At 44.8% G+C, this 24,018-nt stretch overlaps 1 protein-coding gene across 1 annotated transcript; it reads right to left on the reverse strand.

The window, feature by feature from the left end:
- LOC126522591 (serine/threonine-protein kinase 40-like) lies at window positions 1–23,966 on the reverse strand. Its single transcript, XM_050171363.3, has 8 exons — window positions 23,591–23,966; window positions 21,340–21,425; window positions 17,169–17,303; window positions 12,036–12,263; window positions 9,604–9,772; window positions 6,027–6,171; window positions 3,390–3,509; window positions 1–781 (listed from the first exon to the last, which is right to left on the reverse strand). The coding sequence occupies exons 1-8, from the start codon at window positions 23,715–23,717 to the stop codon at window positions 376–378; spliced, it is 1,416 nt and encodes a 471-aa protein (XP_050027320.1). The 5' UTR covers window positions 23,718–23,966; the 3' UTR covers window positions 1–375.
- Between the last annotated feature and the right edge of the window lie 52 nt (window positions 23,967–24,018).

The following is a 24,018-nucleotide window of genomic DNA, read 5'->3' on the forward strand; positions in this document are numbered from 1 at the left end:
TAAATGTAACGTCTTTCTTGCCGATATCCCCATGCAACGAACATATGCTTATAATGAATATAGGAAATCACAAAGGTATTTTCATGTCGGATGCGATTTCGTTGTAATGAGGCTTGGCTGCACAAGCAGTGGGTTAACGCAGAAGCGGGGAACAACGGTGATAATACAAACAAGTGTGAAAGTGCAACAAGCAAACAACTTAGGTGGTCATGTAGCTTGCACTGCATCTCTGTCCTGCGTATTCAGTCCCATCATTTGCAGTAGATGCCACCAGGTTTTGACATACGGACCCAGCTGTGGGTCATTCTTCCAAGCTTTGCTGACGAGGTGTTGTGCCGAGATTGAACATTTCTTGCACCACCATCAGTGCTGGCATCAAGACGATGAAGAACCGGAGGAGGACGCGGTGTGGCGCAGCATGTTCTGGTAGTGCATGCTCTCGATGGCGGTCAGAGGCCGGGCGTCCTCGTGCACTCGCTGTATGGACAGCACGCCGGGCTGCCTCCTCTTGGGGACGGGACCGACAACGGGTGGCTTGCGAGTGTGTGGCGCGTATCCGATGCCGAGGCGGGTGCCAAAGATGAAGTCCCCAACGTTGCTCCCCGACGGATGCTGCAGCTCCGCCAGGTTAGAGGCGAAAGAAGAGGATGCAGCCGTTGCCGTCGTTCCCGAGGCAGACTGCTCTTGGCTCTTGCGTGCCTCGGCATCTTCACCGCATGCGTCGTCATCATCAACGTCGGGCACAACTTGGAGGGGCTTTCCACTAGCGGCCAGAGAATTCCTGTCAAAACAGAAGACACTACTAAGTCCGTGCATGTGTTCAAATTAGACATCGCTGCATAACTGCTTTACAGGGATAAGCATATGTGATCTGCTCGAACAAAGCAAACTGCATTGTCTAGTACTGCCTGAATAATCCAGACAATGTAAGACAGTTGAAGCGACAGTGATGGCAGACATAGCTGGAGTGATAGATCATGTTTCCAAAGCATTGTTACATGCTTTTTTAAGCTCCTGTGCATCCACCATGGGCTGCACCAGTAATATCAAAGGCCCTACTTTACTGAATACCACTGCTCATAGTGAGCCATGCCATGGACATAGGTCCATGAAAAGCTTTTTACAACTGGTAACTGAAACATATATTGCACTGCTACGATTGCACAAGTACAGCCTCTTTAAACCTACTAGGGTTGCAGTCTTGGTACCTAACTTGTCACTTACACTCTGCTATCTGTACAGTCGGTGAGGTCAAATGCGGGAAAATATGGAACTCATTCCAGGTTCTAAGAACACAGTCAAACTTCCAAGTCGCACAAATCTACATGTTTTTGCTTTACTCTATATCAAGGCAGAGAATTCAGCTTCGATGGGAAACCGAAACAAAATCAAGCAGGCAGGCGATGCCGGAATACAATGCTACCAGAGTGAAACATAAAGCTCACTTTACGATGCCTGCAGCAGACAACAGCGGTGCATTTGGGTCATCATCTATTAAAGGCATGCAGTACGCTTCCAAAGGCACTACGCAACACACGCTGCGAAACAGGCAGGTGAAGATGCTTATTGCATTAGGGTTGGCAGTGATAACTGTGAATGTGACTTGCGACAACCCGTGAGATTTACTGGTGATGAAAGAGGAAACTTAGTGCGTGCCGGCATTTTCACGTGACACAGGCAGTTGAGTACTGTGGGGAAGTTGCCGTAACAGGTGTCTACTGCTCTCGATTGCAAGCGCTTCACGTCTTCTCTTGTTCACATGTGATCTAGCAGCTGGAAAATGTATCATACATTGCAGTTTGGTGCCATTCTGAACATTGCTGTCGAAGGATCATGCTTTGCAGGGACGTATTAACCAGTAAAAAATAAACGCAACTCTATTGGCTCATTTTTCATGTTATCGATCGCGAACGTTGACGCCGGGAAATTGTACGAAATGAATTTGTGTCAACGAGGTTCTACTGTATAGCTATATTTGTTTGGGACCCTTAAAGGGCCCCTCACCAGGTCTGGCCATCTTGAGCTGACAAGTGCAGAGCATACATTGCGTGATAACGGTTGTGTCTGCAAAGTATTACATCGCTATGCGCTGCAGAGAGATCTGAAATTTCTAATTGAATGCAGTTTTTCCTTCTCTTCGCGGCTGCCACGCTCCGAGCAGGAGGATGACGTACTCATGTGCCTGCGCCTACGTACTGGTATCCGTAGTCTTATGTCGCTTGTGGTGACGCGCGAGTTCGAGAATTATTCAAGACAACATCTGTTATCCGTGCGATCTGTTGCTTGAATTGGCGAATTGAATTGTAGAGAAACAATAAGACACCCGAATGGAATGTCTGCGTGTTTTTTGTTTTACTTCGCACCGAAGCAAGGGAGATGTACTTCCGCTTCATCTGCTTGTTCCCACAGTCGTGCGGTCCCGTGCGCACATACCGAAACTATGCCATTTTCTACTGTCTTCCAGCACGTGATCACGCTCTGAGTTCCGCTTGTTCTGCCTCAGTATTCGTGTAGCACTGAATTATACCGCTGGTCATGTTTCCTTGTGCACAGCGCGCAATATTGTGGGCTGTGTGAATGAGACAACAGCTCGCGCGCGACGCCATCAGCGGAAGTGTTTAGTGCCGAAAAAAAACAACAACAAAATGCGTGGAGAAAAAAAAAAAAATGAAGGCGGGGCATGTGATCCTCGAGGTCCAGTATGGGAGAACGCAGGGAAGGAATTTCGCTTGCGGACGCTACACAGGGCAAGTGGTGAGAGCGTCTTGCTTGGCAGTGGAGCCCGCCTACTGAAATCATGGGTTCGCGGCACTGAAATATTTATATCTCGACTATTAATGAGCAGATTTGAAAATTTTTTCCAGCAACACACTCCCTAGAGGACACGTAACAACTTCCAGCGTATAACCAAAATTTGCTATGGAGCCTGGTGAGGAGCCCTTTAAACAATATTGCTGGGTCCCGAATTTTTGTGCTTTTGCTGTATTCACCCTAAGTACAAACTACAAACATACCCCTTCATGCATCTGTCCACTAGTGCATGCACAGTTTATACTGTGATGCCACCAGCTTCAATAAACCAGTCGGTAGTGTGCACTCAAACTCTTTAATATGTCCTCTTGTGTGATGCCCCTCTGCAACTTTGCATAGTCCGTGTCCAAGAGATAACATGAACCAACCAGGGCGTCCTGATTAAAAGGAACAATGCATGCGTGCCTCAGGCAAAAGGGGGATAGACGAAAGCAGACGAGAGAAATAAGAGAGAATAGTTCCAGTTAAGCAATACACAGTGCACAGTGTTCAAAAGAAAGGACGAATCACCGAAGAGAAGGGACAGTGCGCCACTGTGAAGCATGCTGTCTAAACATGTCCTGCGAGATTAAACGTACCACATGGCCAACGTGCTTGCGATGGACTCTAGCACCTCGTCGGCCTTCATCCTTTGCTTGGGGTTCAGAACGAGCAGCTTGTGAATGACCATCCGCGTGTTCTCCGAAAGAGGGGATTCCCTGCACAGGCGAGTAGCAAGGACAGATGTATCGAACACTGTACTGTCAGATGGCACAGGAGGCAGTTGTTTGCAACAGACCAAGCACATATTCTCAAGCGCGAAAGTTTACAGGTCACAGACTCTGAGAAAAAGCTGAATATCTCTGCATCCTTTGAACACAGCCTGGCACTCTGATTTCCAGCTTATACTTGGTAGTACAGTATATGTGAACATCGTGTTAAACAGTTTTACTGGCTCGTGGTCCATGAACACTTATGATATGGGAATATTGTCACCCAACCAAGGGTAGCACTAAGCCACAAAGGAAACCCAACATCCGTAAACTTTTACGACCTAGTGTGTGCTGCAGTCGTTTCTCGAGGGGACATCTGCCTGGTAACCAAACCAATAAACATGAAACTATACCCTTCAGTTTTATCGGATAGGAACAGCTGATGTGACACCCTAGGCAGACATCTATGAGTCAGGAATAATCTGCAGGCATTCATGTCATACCTTGGCTGTAAGTGATTTATTTATTTATTTATTTATAAACTTATTGCCTGATTTATTTATTTTACTCTCAGGACCAGAGGTATTATAGAGGGGAGTGCTACATATACGTAAAAACAAACTAATGCAGGCTTTGATAGATTCCTTTTAACACAATATTAGCTAAACTAATATACAAAGGCAGGAATGACTAACATGGAACAAAATACTTAACAAGTTAGAACAAACATGAATACAGACTTCTTTATTAGTTACCTGGTCATACGGTACCTAGAGCAATGTGAAAGTCGGAGTGACTAACAGTTGATGCGACCGATTCAAAAAGGTGGCTCCAGACCTCTTAAGTTCACGGTATGAATGATTAAGAGCATGTTTGCGTTACACACATAACATTATTCCCGACCTTTGGGTATAATCAAAACGAGGTGAAATGTATGTCAGAGGAAGAATAAGACAGAATAAGTAACAGGTGGGTGTTCCCTATAATAGTCGACACTGACATTTATAGGGCATTTGGCTAGCATGAACATTTGTACTCCAATATTCCATACTAAAATGCATTTGAGCTGTTTATATCAACTGTGGCAAGTTGAACTTCTGCATTGAAAGAGAGAAAGCAAAACATTGATTAATTAGCCACAGTTAAATTAATGATCACGCCCCTTAGTCCAGAGGCTTGATGGTCGTTTGCATCATTGTTGATTTTGTGTAAGCGCCCAAAGTAGTGTTGGTTTCAGATAAGTGCAGCCTGAGCCAGCCACTCAGTGGAGGGAGGTAAGCTGAGTTAGGTTTTGGAAGGAAGCGATGGAAGTTGGGATACACATTTTCATGGAATGCATGTTGTATTGGAGTGTCCGTTGCAGTATTTGCATTTTGATGGGGTGTCAGTTACCAGTTTTCATATAAAATGAATATAACTTGAAGCAGTGCGAAGAAACGAGGCCAAGAACAAGAAAACAATCACAAATGGGATGAGCACTAACTGCCAACTGAACTTTATTCAAGAAAGCACCAGCCATTTATAAACTGTAAAAAAAAAAAAAAAAAAAAAAAAGCCCCAGAACTATTAGAATTGACAGGCATGCACACAAGGGCACTGAATGTACAGATGTTTATCCAGTTATTGGTGTCCACTTGCTTACCCAGTTAGTGCTGCTACTACATATAGAATGGTTCCCGGCTAATGTTAAAGAAGGTGTTCGTTTGGGCTCGCCTAATAAACCTGCATTGAGATCCTGCTCAGTGCCAAACGGCCGTGGCCGTCAACTGTCGCACGGACACCTAATTTGTACTGAAGTGCTCACAACAGCCTGAATTCGGAATAGAAACACGCATATTCCGATACATGTGCTTGCCATCTGGTGTCACAACAGTCTTCTTCTTTTTTTTTTTTTTGCTCGTCAAGCAGAAGAAATGTTAGTTGGTTGTGCTGCCACTTTAGAGTGGACGACTCATGGCCAAAGTTTCGATGGCAACAATATGTGAACGCTAACTGTGGTCAGTGCAAGTGATATTATATGTTAATAAAATGTGATCATACATCCTTGACAGTACATGCTAACAAGGGTACGCTACCACTGTGGTCAGTTCTACATTGAAGCTGCACCAATTGGCTTCCTGGCTCCTCACAAAAAGAAAATGTAATAAATTGAAGAGTACCAGGAATGAAAGGGAAAACCAGGAAAGCCAGAATAACAAACACAGAAGCAAAAGTACACTTCTATAGAAAATGCAGCTAGTAATCTTCCAAGCAGTGCAAAATTCCATACCTTGCCTCTCAGCACACATAAGTTAATATTGTCATGCTCATTTCGTGCTAATAACCATAAGAAATATTGGTTCTGTAGCTGCTGTCGCGATACGTCAGCACCAAACTGAAGTCCGAGCCATTTCTCCTTTGTTCTAATGCATGGTACAGGCACACCTAACAGTACTGTTCATTTAGCCAAGCCTTCTTTCCGGACTTTGTAAACAGCCGCTACAGGAAGCAGTAGGCAGTGTGTGCCTTGAAAATGACACTCACTTGGGCAGGGTGAATTCAGCAGCCTTAATCTTCCTAAACAGTTCCTGCGGGTTGGAGTCGTAGAAGGGGAACTGCCCGTAAAGCATGGTGAACAGCACCACACCCAGCGCCCACATGTCACTCGGCTTGCCCAGGTAGGGCTTTCCTGTAAGGCACAGACGCAAGGCACAAGGGGTCACCAAATTTTTCCTATAGGGAGCCACGACACCAAATTTTCCAGCAAGAATTATGCATTGCATGTTAAACCACGCATGTCTTAGAGCAAGCTAGCAAAATTTGAGCGCGAGCAGCGAGGTAGAAAACTCGTATACGTGAATTTTTTTTATCACAGTTTGAACCGTACAACGGCCTGGCAACACTAACTGGTAACGAGATGAAATCGCACCCCCAGCAACGACTCTTGTGGAGTAAAGAAAGCCAGTATTGAAGGCAGTGCATTTGTGTACAGTAAATGCTGGAAGAGATTGCAGCAGCCATTAGATTGCAGCAGATATACATCAAGATCTCCATGTATCGTTTCATTTTCACATGTGTGCCTCAGTGGTCAGTGCGAGATAGTCTGTGCAGGTGATCACTGGATTGTGTTGCTTTTACGCCATGAATGAAAGAATTGCGGGCACAATTCAATAGTGAAGCCCTTGCTGCACCGTCGGGTGCCACAGTGTGCAGAGCAAGACGTCCAATGTGGTTTCGGACTGTTCAGAGCGGACAACCCAACGGGGGCCCTACACTTTGCGACATCACACAAGCCATGCAAAAATTACGGTCACTGCCAGTGCGCAGAAAGTCTAGTTTCTCTTTTTGTTTGTGTAACCATATTGGCCCCCTCTAACCTCAATTACAATGGTAAGCTGAGAATAACTGGAGGACTATATCACAGCCCTCTTATTCAGCTCGTAGCTTTCAAGTGCTCTAAAGCAATCGGGCGGCGTGCTTTATATTTGGGCGGATGTTCTGGAGCATTGCGCTTGCAGCTACAGCCCTCGGAGGCAACCTCACCTTTGACCTGGGAATGCAACCGAGATCTTGAAGAGATCTGGTCATATGGTTCCTACAGCTTTCGTAGTTGGCATGACGTCTGCTTCGGCAGGTGCGTGCTCTTGGTTCGCCATGTATGTTTACAACAGAAGAAGCACTGACATGTTGCTGCTACTGGCCTCTGATTGCTCTATTGAGCAGCTGCACGTTTGGTTCGGACGCACTTTCTCGGACTCTGATCTAGAGCAGGCACTGCATTGTTGCAATCCGAGTTGGAGCACGGTAGGAACCAGTCATAGTGTGCTACTTACCAAGTGCGGCTTTCCTTCACAGCCCTGAATATTTTGCCACAATGAATGGCGCTTGCGTTGTGATCCACTTTTCTTCGTCCTCATCTAGTTAGTGCTGCTGCTTGTCAAACATGAAGTTCTCTTTTGGTGTTCTTGACAGTAATGGTTTACACTCTAATTGCTGAAGAATGCTGATAATTTCGAAACACAAGTCACATGAAATGAAATATTCCATACAACTCCTGCACTTAAAGCATCGTACTTGCACGATTCTAGCGTGCCACCGATTGTAATGTACAGTTACATCACCAGCAAAAGAAAAAAAAACTTGGTGCCAATTCCGTGCATATCGATAACGAAACCTTATGGCAGCGTGGTTAGCTACCTGGCACTGAATTTCTTTTTTTTTTTTAGTTAGAATCAGTTTCATTTTTGATTTTAAGTAGAACTAGTTAAGATTGTAACGTGCATGCACATTTGAACACACCTTTTATTTAAAAAAGGCGCGCATTAATATCATGCAAGTACTGTAATCATGTTAGCATTTAAGTGAAGTATATTAAAGTGAAGGATGTCGAAGTGTCCTTTGACATCGTCCGATTTTGTGATCTCCAAGGCCCGCAATGCCTTCGAACAAGACATATCACTAAAAAAACGAATCCCTACGAGTGTGGAAGACATAAGCAAACTATTAGAACTATGCCTCTCAAGCACCTATATTTAGTTCAAAGGAGAGTTCTTCAAGCAGACCATTCGGACCACGATTGGCGCCTCCATTTCTGTTACGGTTGCCACACTCACAACGGAGCACATCATGGAGCGGGCGCTGGGCTCTATCGAACCACAACCAAGGATGTTTGTTTGTTACTTTGATGACTGTTTCCGAGTAGTAAAAACTGCAGTAATTGGCAGCCTTCTCTCTTATATAAATTCTACTGAAGCATCCATACAGTTTGCAGTCGAGCTTGAAGGCCAGCTCACATTCGACCCTGGACGCACTCGTAAAAAGAAATAATTCGGAACTTCAATTCTCCGTCTACAGAAAGCCGATCCACAGTGGATGATACATTAATCTTAACTCCTATCACCAGACTGACCATAAAGCCTCTGCAGTAAAAACTATAATCGACAGATCGGAAAGGCTCTGCTCATCATCGTCATCAACACAGTGAAATAAAGAAAGAAATGTCGTCAATGAGCTCATCAAGAATGGCTACACTAAGCCCTCTATCTGCCCTGCTATTCGTTGAAAGAAAAACGAAAGCACATGTGTGACAGCGGGCCCCCATCCACAGCGATGGCACCGCATCTGTTTAACCTATTTGACAGGCGTGAGCAAGACTCTGACATGCATTCTACGCAAAGAGGGTGTCAATGTCTCCCACAAACCTTCTTCTGCACTCGGATGCTTTTTTACAGGCCCAAAGGACAGTTCACAAGGCATAGGAGATTGTTTGCAAGATCACCTGTTCCAACTGTGATCATTCTTGCATCGGCGAGATAAAAAAAATATTCCGAAGCACCCCCGCCAACCCACGAACGACCCTGGAAATTTTTATTGTGAGTGCAGTGTGGTTGCCGAGCACTCGGAAGCTCACGACCACAGAATTGGCCTCATCACTGCGGTCATCTCATAAGTGGACAAAATCCTTCAAGATGCCTTTTTTTTTTTTTAGAATCGAATCATGGCATATACAATGAACAAGAAGACATTTCACCTGCTCACTAGGCGCCACACCACATTTGTACGCTGAAGGACTTCGCGGTTTCATAGCCTGACTGGAACGCGGATGACAGAAAGTGTAAAAGCAGCACTACTGGTACTACCAACCTATCCTTGAAGAAGCCAGCCTGGCTTTGAAACCTCGGCAACAGTAAAATTAAGATCTTTTCATTGGTGTTGAACTCAGTTCTATTAAACAGTTATTCGCAGCCAGACAGAGATCTGTCGAATGCTCACCTTTGAAAGAAATGTGTTCAACATAAGCATCCAACAGGGAATTAATTGGTGCCTGAAGGGAATACAGTAGAGCCTTTGTTACGTTTCTTAGGGGACCATGGAAAAACAACCCATGATCTGTAAAAGCTTAACATCCAATAACAATTTTGTGGGGCAGATAACCAAACGGGGCTCATGTTTCAGAGCTTAAAACCAGGAAAATGCAACAAATGGGAGCATATCAATGAGGTTTTAGTGTATACACCAAGCATGCACTGATGCAAGAAGTGACAGCGCATTCAAGCTTTGTGGGTGGTCACAACACAAACCACACATGCATCCAAGCGTACAACGATGGAGTCTCACCCACCACTGAGCACGTCAGGGCTGATGTAGGCGGGACTTCCACGTTGGTCCTTGAGAAGGTCATTTTCGTTGATCAGGTGCTTGCCCAGGCAAAAGTTTGTGATTGTGACCTTCCGTTTCCGCTTGTCAAAAACCATGTTGCCCAGCTTGAGGTCTCGGTGCACTATGTTCAGCTGCAAAAGGATGCAGGTGGCCGAAAAAAACAGTCAGTAATCGCATACTGCAATTCTCTGTCACAGATTTCAGACCAAAAAAAAAAAAAAAAGTAGGTGGCTCAAAGTTTCACGAACTGGTTGGCACGCACATGTAATCACGTAATCACGTGTAATTATCCAACATCTTGTCTTCATATCCCGCTATAGAAATGTTCTTTTAATGTGTTCACATGCTCAGGGTACCTCACGCACTTTCCGGGGCTATATATAAAGGGTGGCAATTTTTAAGTTTTATGGACTTTTAAAGAATAGCCTGCTGCAGATAACATAATTCTATTCCTTGAGCTGGATTATCCGGAGAGGCAGACATTACTTGTACGATAAATTGAAACACATATTCAACTAATTAACAAAAACCTACAAATTATCTTTTGAATTATTTACTTTATGGCACATATTCCAATATACAAGTTGTAGCCGATGAGTCTGCAAGGTGTAACCACTTGAAATGAATTTCCAGAATGATGCCAGTTTGGAGATATGCACTATCAAACTTGCCCTAAAAATACACTGTTGTTGCACTTACCTTAAAAAAAAAAAAAACTCTATTTTATGCATTGAACCGCAAAAGTAACTCGAATGCCCATGTATTTCATTCCACATTTTGGGAAATACGTTGAAGCTGGTGTCATCCTGAAAATTAATTTCAAGTGGATACATCTTGCAAGCTCACCGGCTACAATTTGTAAATTGCAATATGTGCCATAAAGTAATTAATTGAGATGTCAATTATTTGAATATGTGTTTAGATTTCTTATGCTAGTAATGACCGCCTCTTGGAATAATCCATATCAAGGATAAGAATTATGCTATTTGCCATAGGCGATATTTAAATGTTGAACTGAAGGTGTGCACTGTTGCAGATTGATCCTGCCATGACTGCACAGCTGCTGCTGGATGGCGTAACGCAATTTCAATTCTACTTGAATATTACAAAGCAAGAATAGCCAGGACATGAAGAGGACGCCCTTATGATGTCAGAGGGCCGCAAGGAGTGTAAGAGAAAATTTCTCGCAGGAATGGACCTGACATGTACACTGCATCCACACAACAGGCTGTGCACTAAGTGCAGACCGGTGTGACCAGTCGCGCGTGTGGCACGCATGCGGTAATACTCATGGCAGTGTCCTCAGATTCACCGAAAAGAGATGAAAGAGTAGACGCAGGGCAAGACTGATTCAACAACTGCTTTTTGCAAATGATGGCAATTCTCGATCAGCTGCTGGGGGAGAAGTTGACTTGTTACACATACTAGTTAGCAACTAACAGTTAGTACTCTACAGACTTACACTCTACTGGCAGGTTTGAGAGAATACTATTCTTGCGTGCACGGTTCGCAAACTCGCTGAGAGTTGCTCAAACCAGAAAGGCAAGGCGACACTGTGGGAACGCTTGGCATGTCTGTCTACCCGGCACGATTCTTGTGTCTTGTGACATTTGGCTTTTCTCTGCATGGCACAGGTGACGGAAGGAACCAGTGTCATAGTTACGCAGCTACGAGGAGAGGTGGTGCGAGCACTCCGAATGCTAGTACCACCTGACAGCATAGAGAACTCAAATGTGAGAGGAAGTTACTCCTTCCCGTTTGACTTGGACCTACGACATGCCCGTCAACACACTTCGTGACACCATGACTGTCCCACGGAAGGCTTGTGTAACATCGGCAAGGGCAAACACAATCCCTTGTACATGCTGTGGTAAAGGGAACTGCACTCACTAGCCTGTGTGTTGCAAGACTTTGAACCTGTGAACCTCTGATTTGTAGCCTGTGAGCGTCAGTGTCTGACATGGGCCAACATTTGCTCGGTATCAGTGAACTTCCTCAATTCGTTTTTCCTTATTTATCCTCACTTATTGGTTAGCTAACAATACCGTACACACGGAGCAATAAATGTCACCTTGCAAGTCTGTGCTTGTGCATTGTGCCTTAGAGCATTTCCGCCCCACAATGTGAAGCGAGGTGACAGCCCGTGGCATGCCAAATGGATGCACAAATAACAACCAAAACATGACAGCAACACACACACATACAAAAATACATTCTAGAGTTCTACGTGCTAAAACCACAATGTGGTTATGAGGCACACTGTAGTGGAGGACTCCGGATTAATTTCAACCACCTGCGGTTCTTTAACAATGCATGGTACACAGGCACTTTTGCATTTCACTCCCATCGACCAACACAAAGTGGACCAACGGGGGGAGCCACGAGGGGACTGACCTTGTGAAGAGCTGAGACAATGCGCACAATATCCTGGAAGATGAAGAGGGCCTCTCGCTCCTGCAGGCGTTTCTCACGTATGACATAGTGCTGCAGGTTGACCAGGTCAGCCGTATCCGTGCCAAAGTCATGCCTGCACAGGCAGTCGAGCACAAGGCACAGGCGCTGCTGCTGCCGCCCCGTGTACACCAGACCGTCTGCAGTCTCGCGCATCTCCCAAGCACGATCCTGGGGCAGCACGGAAGGCACAACTGTTAAGGCACGAATAGCAACTCGGTAAATGAGCTCAACGAAAAAGAAATTGCCGAGTGTCTGCTGTGGGTGTCCTTGCTCTTGTGACGCGCTCTTTATTGCTATTCTATGAATTGCTCCTGTACTCTCGTTATCATGCTTTTTATGCTTCTTTTTTTCTTATTGTTTTCATTTTGTCCTGGATGAAAAATCTTACAATAGAAAATACAATTTAACCTGTCTAGTGCCAATACCTTTTGTTTTACATTGTTCCTGCAATATTTTTTGCTATTCTACTGACACGTGTACTTGTTTATCTTCATACGCTGATTACTTTTCACTGGCTAACAAATGTTAAATGTTAACGCTCTGTGCAAGACATGCCTGCATGATTTCGAATTTACTTGAAAGTTATCGTTGATTCTATCTGTTGTGTATGCTTCCGCTGAACTTTGTGTTATCTGATTGCATGCGCGACATGAAGCGTGCAGTAGTTTCTGGAAGCCAAGCAGGTGACAGCGATTATGTCTGAACTTTCAATGGCTGATATATAAAAGGTGACGCATTCGACCCACACATCAGATTCCGACGACTGCCAACCGTGTCTGCCACTATCGTTGTGCTTTGAGTGTAACTTGCTTTTGTGGGCATAGGTTCACCCAACAAAGAGTTAGTAGTTAAGTTATTCACAGTTTTGCTTCTGTGTTCTTCTCCATCACTACTATGTGACAACTGGTGGAGGTGCTTGTGCGTTCATGTACCAGATGCCCCTGCAAAGCTGCGACCCAAGCCTGCAACTCGAAGACCGCACCAACTTCACCACGGAGCATCGAGCAAGCTGCAGGCTACAAAACCCGCCCCCGGCGCACGGACTTCTACCTGAGATGACCAAAAAGATTGTGGCCAATTCAACAACCCCAATGGCAGCCCCATCATCCCCCATTGTGCTGCAACAACCCTGGGAGACACTGACCTTCGCTAATTATCTTTTGAAGACCCGGGAAACGGACTGGAAACATGCGAAAGGGTCGCTGCAGTCAATAACTGGAACTCTTAACGACAAGCTGCGGAATGTGTTCTACACCTTAGAAGACGCCGCGAAGACATGGTTTGAGAACTGGGAATCGACCCTGACAACATGGGAGCTGTTCCGTAATGACTTCTTGTAGACCTTCATGAGCGTCCTGCGCAAAGATCGAGCCCAAGCTCAGCTGGAAACCTACATGTAGCTGCTCAATGACAACATAGCGATCTTCACCAAGGAGATGACGTGCCTGTTCTGCCATGCTGACCCGGATTTGCCTGAGAATAAAAAAATTTGGTTCCATATACATGGGGTAAAGCAAGAACTCTTTTCCCAACTTATTGCTAACCCCCCCCCCAAGACCATAGGGCGAATACTCAACAGCAGTCACACACACACTCTTCTATGTAACTGTTACGTACGGCAATGCCAATCTAAGAAGTTCAGCTTTGTCCTTGTCAGCAACAGGGGTGGCATGCTGGCAAAGCTGTGACTGCATAGAAGTGCGTGACTATAACTGCTGAATGTAATTGAGCAGGTACCTTTCGGTCCGTTGAGGACAACATTTTGTTGAAATAAATTCAGTTGTAAGTCCAGTGCCCTATCAACTTAGTCTTTGCTTTCCTTTCAGTTTTCTTTGCCTGTTGGCTATATTGCTTGCTGGCACTCCCCTGCTCAGAAACATGCACAAACTTGGCCAACAAGCTACTTTCATAAACTCACAAAATATGGGGGGTGATATCAGTATATGTTAAACAGTATTCTTCAGAGTTACTTATAACTATTTGTTGTAAAGTCATTAGTGCTTTCTTGGTATTTTATGGCATGTCAAAATAGAAGCTACCCAGAATGTCTGCTCCTGGTGAAGTTCTCTGTACTGTCATGCAGGCCAGTTAACAGGCAAAGAGAAATTCAAGGCCACAATTTTCTCATTGGGTCAAGATGTGCCTGCTAAGAAAAGAGTAAAAATCAGTGACGATGGACAAGTGCATGCAATGGTCCCCAGTCAGCGATGTGGCTTGCTATTAGGCCCCTTTTATAAGGCACCGATATACCGTAATATCTTGAGAGAGAGCCCACCTAAAATCGAGACAAAATCGAGTGAAAATATGAGGTGGGCTAACCTTCAGTGCACCTACAGGAACTAGCACATGTTATGTTATAAAACTAGAAAATCTTTCCAAGAACAGGGGTGGGTTATCTTTCGGAAGTTATCTTTCGGTTATCTTTCTGGACTCATTTCAATCACTCAGGTTGCTTACACCAAGTCTAAGTAAACAAGCATTTTTTTTTTCATTGTGCATCAATCAGAGTGCAACCAGGAAATAAACTCATGATCTCATGCACAGCAGCAGAACACCATTAGCGGCGAGAATTTGGAGTGCTGCCCTCTCGCGAGTGACGTCGCGGCCAGGACGCCGCTCGCTCCTGCTCGCTCAGCTGCCGTGCGTGCTCGTTCCCTTCGTGTATGCTTGGGGTGTGGAGGGCTGGAGCCGTACTTATTGTATGGTATGTCGGCTTCTTTCTGCTGCCATGCTTGAACCACAGTTCCTTCTTCGAAACCGCGTGAGTCGAGAAAATTTACGGCTTGTATATGGCAAGCTATGTAGCGTTGAAGGGGTCTACTGGTTTTACAATGCATATATGTGCCGTGTCTGTCCATAAATTTTGCGTAAAAAGAATGTCTGCAAATTCAACATGTGAAGTTGTGTATGATGCTTCGCTAAACACTTAACATTCCCTTGGTATTTAGCTATGAGAGACATTGCATTTTACATGGAAGAAAAATCTTGGTAACTGGCGTCAACATGTTATCCATGTTAGAAAGACACTGTCCAGAGAAGTTGTCATCATGATTCTTATTACTCTGGTGAGTTGTTCTAGTCAAGTATGGCCATTTATTAAAAGAAAGAATTTGCGTATTTCTTATGAAAATGTTTGCTGCTACTTTCATGCCTCTCTGAAACAGGCCCCTAAAAAACGAATTGCTCATTGCTGCTAACTCGACGGCGCGTCATGTAGAGTATTTACCTAGTTAATTCACAAATACCATAGTAGCAATCACCTGAGAGAAAAGTTTCATGGTTAAGATCGAGAGCCGATCAATTGCAAGCGATGAAATGTTTCATGATGGCCCTCAGTAGCCTTTATCGACAATATGGCACACCCCTCATGCAACGGTAGCACCCGACTGTCGGTATGGCGAGGCACCCATTCTTCGCGAAACCCATCAGTTCACTGCCACTTCGAATTGAAACCAGAAAGAAATTTTTACAGTGCCAATTTGAATGCCTAAAGTATTCTCGAGGTACTACAACGCAGCTTAGATTGCCTAGAGAAGGAAAATTCAAGCACTTCTGCCTCACCATGGCTCGATCCAGCATTGTTTATTTATACAAATGGAGAACTATTCGTTTCGTCGGTACATAAAAGAGAACCTCGCAAACCTTCATAAAGAAAACACCACAAGCCTTACATATTTCACTTGATTTCTGACCCTCCACCGGGGAATTATGATATCTTCAATATGTCCCATACTACGAATTATTGACACTTCGACTTCTTTCTGGCTGCAAGCATACGGTCCAAAAGGCTTATTTCACAAAAAAAAGGAAAAAAAGAAGGAAAAAGAAAGAAAAAAAAATTGGGCCGAGCAGCCTGTGTTAGCTCACCAAACAGATTCGTCATGTATATTCCTCAAGCAACAAGCACCAGTAAATTTCTCAAGTGAGTTCAACGTGTAGCACAGAAAAGGGAATATATATTGATACATTCCTTTTCGTATTCTGCAAATAGCTGTAAGCCTTCATTAGCTTTACTTCAAATTACTGCCACTTAAAATAAACATGTGAAGAACAGTCTAATTTTTAGAAGCAGATAAAGAAGCAAGTGGTGCTAGTAGAATCTAAACTGCAGTGTTAAGTCTTCGTGTTACTGCCGAGCGTTTCTGTGAAGAAATGCAAACATTCGATATTATACCATGAACCACTCGTCGTGAGCAAACCTGTTTTAGCGGATTAAAATCAAGGTAACTTTTGTAGATGTCATATATAGCCAGCGTTTGTGACATACTTGTTGCACCGCGGCAGGTATGGTATCATAACTGGGTTCTTATATGCTATGTTATTGCGGTTGTCGATCTGCGCATGAAAAACCCGCAATGGGCTGCTCCTTCAGCTGGCACTATAGCGTTGCCTTTGAGAACTGCATTGTCGTCTAAGAAATGAGCTCTTTGAATAAATTTTTGTGAATTAAGACGTCGTAAAAATATATTTGAGACGACCATCATAAGTATACAAGCAGAGAGAACGAGGGCGAACAAACGAAAACACCGTAGAAAGCACCCGGACACCGCCCGTCACTGTACCCGAACTGCAGCAGACGACAGGTGTGAGTCCGTGCCCTGACGTCACGCGAGCGGCGCTCGCAGCGCCCCTGTAGTTCATTCTTGGGGTTAATAGCCAGTGAGCCAATGTGGCAGGTAAGGAAAGAAACAAACAAAAAAACAAGCAAAGGAAAACTGCCACAAGAGAAGATCACGAAACAATGCACTCGTGTGCATGGTTCTGAAGTCTATAGCAGGCATCCCCCACCTTCTGTGGCTGTGCCCTGGTGGACGGGATATTGGGCACAAACTGCTCAGAGAAACCAAACTAAAGCCTAATGTTCCAGGGGACTAAACCTTTTGGATAACAGACAACAAATGTGGCAACTCACTGCTGAAGTACCTGCTGAAGCCCCACACAGGGCTGCATGCATTTATTTGATGCCCCTTTCATTAAGTTTTACTACATATGCCTTGAGGCAAATTCCCCAAATAAATAAATACAGATAAACAATGAAACAAGACAGCTAATTAGATGGTACTGCAAACTTGCCTTAAATATTCCATGGTGGTGTACAACTCCGTCTTGATCGTGAAGCATGGAAAGCAGCGAATACTCTGTGTGCAGTAGCATTTTGCCTTGGCGATCCTCCTGGGTCTCTTCCTCGGGGCTTCGAATGATGAGAACCTGAAACAAAAAGAACTTCAAGTACAGTGACACGCAGTGGCATGCCATGCACAAGATAAAAGTGTAAGCAGGAACTCCACAACCTCACAGCTTCCACAACTTGCAAAGAGGCTTTAATGGTCTGTGCATGAATACTGTGATTTGAAAATGAAATCGAATGCATAATCCAAAACGGCTCCCACAGTTCTGAGTGAACCCATAGTGCAGTCTCAGCAATACAGTTGAATCTTGATATGAACACGGACATAACAAATTAAATTATAGGTTATCATGAAGTAAAATGTTTCTCGCAGCATGTTAACAAATATATGCTTATAACGAATACAGATACAACAAAGGTATTTCCATGTAAGGTGCGATTTCGTTATTACAGGGTTCGGCTGTAGCTCTGGCATCTCATCGGATCTGTACCTTATACAGTTAAACCTCGATATAATGAAGTCAGTAAAATTGGCAAATTGCTTCGTTATATAGAAATTTCATTCTACTGAAATTTGACCTTTTATGCAATTAAGTACAAACGCAGATCAATTTTTCTTGCGTGGAAAGGGGGTTGCAGAATTTTCAGAATTATCAGGCAATCGAAAAAAAAACAAGTTTGAATGAGACAACAATTAATTTTGATAAATGTAAGAGTCAGCGATGAATGATACGTTTTCGTGCCACACACATAAATGATAAAATCTCGGCGGTACAAATTAAGCGAAGCCAGCCACGCTTTCGTGTGCACTCCGCCCCCGTGACTGATAGCGTCGCCCGCACTGGAATGACACCATCAGGAAAAGCACCGACAGCGGCGAGTGAATGCTTCGTCTGCCTCTCACCCCAACGGGTCACTGAAACTCGACATTACGTAACCTCCACTACTAAACGTACGGTATGACAGTTTACATGGTGCCACGCCGTCTCGGCATGCCCACTTTTTGCGCATGTGGCAGATTACCTCTAAAGCAGTGTGCATAGCTACGTATGTGCTCAGCCGCACTTACAGGCATGCCCAGCCACGGACGAGACGTGCGTCGGAAATTGGGAGGCGCGCCAACTTATTCCCTACTCCCCCCCCCCCCCCCCCCCTTCACTCTTTCTTTCTGCTCCTGCGGGAAGCCACCATCTTTCTTGTCTCACCCTTGCACACTTACACTCATACCTAAAGCACACAGTCTGCGGGGCGGGATAGGAACTTATCGCATTTGGACTTTATGCGGAACATGACGCGGCTCTACTTCGGCGGTCGCTCTTGTCGCGCAGAGCTCGATTTGAGACATGCGTTTGCATGCAGCTGCATGTAATTCAATCATTTGGCTATCTGCGTCCGCGGAAGTATCCGTTTATTGTATCTGCCTTTCTATGTGGCGGCATTGAAATTTCGTTATATTGAAATCGCATACAAACACACTTCGTTATATTGAGGTTCTAAATACATGGTGTTCAATGGATAAGAGGTTATGAAAAGTTAAATACTTTGTTATATCAAGAATTTTTTTATATTGAAGTTTGTTATATTGAGGTTTAACTGTAGCAGTAATAAAACACAGGCAACTAATGTGAGATGACCTCACGATGACTTAGTGATTATCTGTGTCAACCTTACGACACAATTGTCCCCTGTATGGCAACAAATTACCTGTGCTCAATGCCTGCTGCACCATTTTCAGCTGCTTTATGCTAACCTGAGTGGCTGATTTCAATTGCAACCATCCCCCCATATTGTTTTTGAACCAGGAAACAAGCCATTACATCTAGTTGCAGAGAAAATCCACTTAAAACTTTTTTAGTTCTCTGAGCACTTATTTATTGTGCCCTGGCTGCTCTTTCATTTAGGACGGCGTGCTAGATCGCCTCACAAATGTAAAAGTGCACCACACTTAAACCATTAGAACGCTTAGTCATAGCGTTCTAATTCAAGTTTAGTCTTAGCCTTTGTATATAGTACTAAGATAGGCTTCCTTGTTTCTGTACCCCTTCATTCTTCTTTCCATCTCTGCCTCTTTCCCCTTCCTCTCAAGTGGCTGTTCAGAAGCCAACCTCAAGGCTAGACGGTTAAAATGCGGTCAGCAGTCCCTTCCTCTGTCTTCTTCCAATAAGCAACTGCTAATAAAAACAGCCTCTAATATGGGACTAAATGCCAAATATTTTTCTAACTATAAACAAACTGAACTTACCAAGATAACTTAGTGGCTATGACGTTGCGCTGCTGAGCTCAAGGTCGCAGGTTTGATACCGGCCATAGTGACCACATTTCGATGGGTACGAAATGCAAAAATGTTGTTATCTTATATTTAGGTGCACATTAAAGCACCCAATGTTGTCAAGATTAATCCAAGGTCCCCAACTACAATGTACCTTATAATCAGATCAGTGTTCTGGCACTTAAGACAATAATTATTTTTCTTAAACGAAACCAAAAAGGGGGCAAAAGGATATAAAGCAGTCTATGCCAATCTATGGGAAGTATTCAAGGCAGGGGTAATCAAGTGGTTCAAGAACATGGGGAAGTGAGCAGCAAATAATGTCCTTAAGCTCTGCCTACTATTGTGTCCTGAGGAGGCCATTAGACAGCTTTGAGGAGTGGCATCTGCTATGTTCCTTAAGTATTGAATGTGAACATATCTGCACAATGCATTTCATGTCTTCAGATCTCTGTTGTTCACAACATGCAACACACACGCCTGATTCGTGGATCTGAAGCACGTGTGTGCATGGCCTAGCTAGCCCAATAGTGTTCCATTATAAACGATATATGTCAAGCACACTTGATAAGCCCAAGTGCTCAGCCATGCCAGCCAGTTTGCGAGCAACACAGTACACAGACTTGTGCCTCGATAAGATCACCTCACAAGCATTTGGGCGCATTCTCTTGGCACTCCTAGTCAACAAATCTTAAATGTAGGAGCCACTGCTAGCCGTCGCAGATACATTCTGAATCCAGCACTCAGCCACTCCAGAAAACTGTGCTCATATCTGTACACACTCCATTAATAGCAATAATCTTGCATATTTCATCATCATCATCATCCCGTTTTATGTGCACTGCAGGACGAAGACCTCTCCCTGTGATCTCCAATTACCCCTGTCCTGCACTAACCGATTCCAACTAGTGCCCGTGAATTCCCTAAGTTTATCGCTCCACCTAGTCCTAGACTGCATTTCCCTTCTCTTGGTAGCCATTCTGTAACCCAATGGTCCAACGGTTATCTAACCGGCGCATTACATGACCTGCCCAGCTCCATATTTTTCTCTTGATGTCAATTAGAATATCATCTATACCCGTTTGCTCTCTGATCCAGGCCGCTCTCTCACTGTCTCTTAAAGTTATGCTTAGTATTCTTCGTTCCATCGCTCTTTGCGCAGTCCTTAACTTGTTCTAAAGCTTCTTTGTGAGTCTCCAAGTCTCTGCCCCAATATGTCAGCACTGGTAAAATGCACTGATTGTACACCTTCCTTTTCAATGATAATTGTAAGCTTTTATTCAGGAGCTGACAATGTCTGCCGTATGCGATCCAACCCATTTTTATTCTTCTGTGAATTTCCTTCTTATGATCAGTGTTCCCTGTCATTATTTGACCTACGTAAACATACTCCTTCACAGACTCTAGAGGCTGACTGGCGACCTTGAACTCTTGTTTCCTTGCCCGGCTATTCATAATTATCTTTGTCTTCTGCACATTAATCTGCATATTTACAACTGCATATTTGCCTATATGCAAATACTATTAACAATTGTGGTGATTGAGATGCGCCCTGTCGTATCGATGCAGACACTGCACCTCTCTTTTTCTCAATAGCGGGGGGGGAGGGGGGGTGATAGAGTGACAGCCAGGCTGCCACTCACCTGTCACTTCACCTCTGGAATGGCCACAGGGCAGTTTCCACTAACTCTTTGCTGTCAGGAATCGCAACCCCAACTGCTGAACACAGCAGTGCAACCGGTAGTACGAAATTTCAGAATAAAGAATGAAAAGTGTCGAATTCATATTTCTAGTTTGAAATATTTATACACATGCTACGATTCACTGAAGCGACAGAGGGTTACTACCTTAATGGTGTAAAAATCATCAGTGCCTTCCTTCTTGGCCAAGCACTGCGTAATGCTGCACACCGGAGACGATCCCAACTTTGGACCTGGGATAACAGAGCAGTCAGTGACAGCAGAACATGAGTAAACAGACTAAAACACAAGATAAAAGTTGGATAATAGAAATTTTGTGCAGGAGTGGACACCTCGTTCTGGGATAAATTCTGGTATAATAATGGAGTGAACATAAATAGCATGCACAGTGCTGAAATCCACACCAGGACGTATACACGAATCGTTGGGTCTATCCTTTCTTTTTTTTTTGAATCGCAGGATGGACAAAGAAGATCCACAAAGCTGAAAGAAATCATATGGTATCAAACACTGACAACAAAAATATGTGTGATCTCAACCTGGCAAAGCCATGTTATAAGGTGAAAACAAAACAAGTTTCTGAGCACAGAAACACCAAATTTAAATCTGCAAATAAATTAAACCTGCACCCAGTTCCTTGAAAAGTGAAAGCACACTAACAACCGCAGGTACTGGAAGTGCTTAGCAGCTTGGAATGCGGGCGTGTTAGTACTAAAGGACGAGAGGGTCTGACCAGTTGAGCTATGCGACAGTATTTGCGGAGATTGTTACCGCAATGTTTAGGACAGGACAAGAGCAAACACTTCCCTGCACCTACCCGATATTCTTCTCACACCACTGAGAGAGAGAGAGAGAGAGAGAGAGAGAGAGAGAGAGAGAGAGAGAGAGAGAAAACTTTATTCGGTTCCTTCAAGGATTAAGCGTCTCGAGGTCTCGGTCGTCTTGGGCGCCGGCGACTTGGAGCCTCTTCCGGCAAGGGTGGGCCCCTATTCCAGGGCTCCACTGAGCCTAGCTACCTCACTAGCGTGCTGCACTAAGTCCCTTTGGGCCGTGAGCTCGCAGCTGGTAAGCCGACTCTCCCATTGCTCTGCACTCGGGTTATTGTGTTGGTGGAATGATTGATTGTGTTTACATTCCCATGTGACATGATATAGTGCGGGTGTGGCGCCGCACCATGGGCAGGTGTCTCTGTATTGGGTTGGGTACATTTTGTTTAGGATGTATAAATTTGGGAAGGAGTTTGTCTGCAATCTGCGCCAACTCGTTGCTTCCTCCTTCGTTAGAGCTTTGTGCGGGGGGGGGATATTTGGCTCTCGTCCCTCTGTATAAGTTTAAGATTTCTGTGTATCCTCCCTCGCAAGCGTGTGGGTGATACTCCGGGGCGCGCGACTGCTCTGCTCGGAACGTGGTCTCTCGAGCTAGGCTGTCTGCCCTTTCGTTACCCTCTATGCCTGCGCGGGCCGGAATCCAAATTAACTTGTGTGTAACGTTCCTCTCGGCGAAGTTGGCTCCGCCAAGAATTCTGAGGGCGGCTTTGCTAATCCTGCCCCTCGTGTAATTTCTGCACGCTTCCTTCGAGTCTGTTAGGATGTTTAGAGGCCTGCCTGTCCTATATCCTTCTACTGCCGCCAGCGCCACGGCAATTTCTTCGGCCTCCGCTGTGTCGACTGCCTTTGCCGTCGCACATGTGATCAGATTTCCGTCGCCGTCCACCACCACCGCCGTGGCCGTGCGCTTCCCTTCTCGCAGATACGTGGCAGCATCCGTGTACACCGTGTTTTCTAGTAGCGCTAGTGTTTTTTTCACGTATTCTGCTCGCGCCTGCCTTCTGCTCTGGTGGAGTTGCTGAAAGGTAGCAATACCTTTGAACCAAATGTGGCTTGTCGTAGCCGATGTACTTGCACCTAATATTATATAGTAGGCTGACGGTGGTCATGTTAAAACAAGAGATTATCTTCAGCGCTACATGTGAAGGCGAGGGTTCCGTCGCGAAAGTGTTGGGTACTGTTCCTTGTGGATCAAATGCGTGGGGAAAGTGGAGTCGCCTTTGCTGCTTGATATCTTTGACGAGGTGAACCTAATGTTACTGCCACTTATTTCGACGATGATCGGTTGTTATAGTGAAAAGGGCCAAAGTGCAACTGCACGTTTCGTAGGGTACTATGACAGTTCATGCTTGCGAAATAGACTGTATAAACTACGCATAAGCTGCGGGCGCTCATAATATTAACGCTAGCATCAGTGGCTTCTTCCGCACCGAGCTTTCCAAGACATTTCTCGCATCGATATGTTGAGCCGATAGGAAGCTAAGGTTAAGTATTAGACCCGCAATTGTTGTTTCTTGCACTTTTCGTCTCACTGCGTCGTTGCACATCCACGTGAGCAAACGGCTACTTACCGAGCAAGTATGGACCCGCCTTCCTGACTCCATTAAGCTTTACGGGGCTGCCTTCTTTCGGGCACTCATCGCTCTGGCAGTCCATGCTCGTCGAAGGATCGGCGTGGTCGTGCTTGGCGCTTTCCATGTTAGCGTGTGATGCGTCACTAACGTTGGGCGGCCACTAGGAAGTAAAATCGGCGGCGCATATCGGCCGAGTGCTCTCTATCAACCACTAGACCAACGACTTTTCCGGTGCAAGGACTTCTTTCTGTGCGAAGAAAACTAACACAACGGCGACAAGCCGATCTAGGTGGGAAAGAACTCGCCTACAAACTGGGAACTACTGCAAACAAACATAGCAGACATCAAAACCAACGTCACAACGCTGCCGCCATGGAAGTCAGCTTCGCAGAAAACTCTGGCGCCGTAACCGTCTTATAATCGTT

Source organism: Dermacentor andersoni, chromosome 6 (genome assembly GCF_023375885.2).
Source record: "Dermacentor andersoni chromosome 6, qqDerAnde1_hic_scaffold, whole genome shotgun sequence".
In the NCBI taxonomy this organism is placed as follows: Eukaryota; Metazoa; Arthropoda; class Arachnida; order Ixodida; family Ixodidae; genus Dermacentor; species Dermacentor andersoni.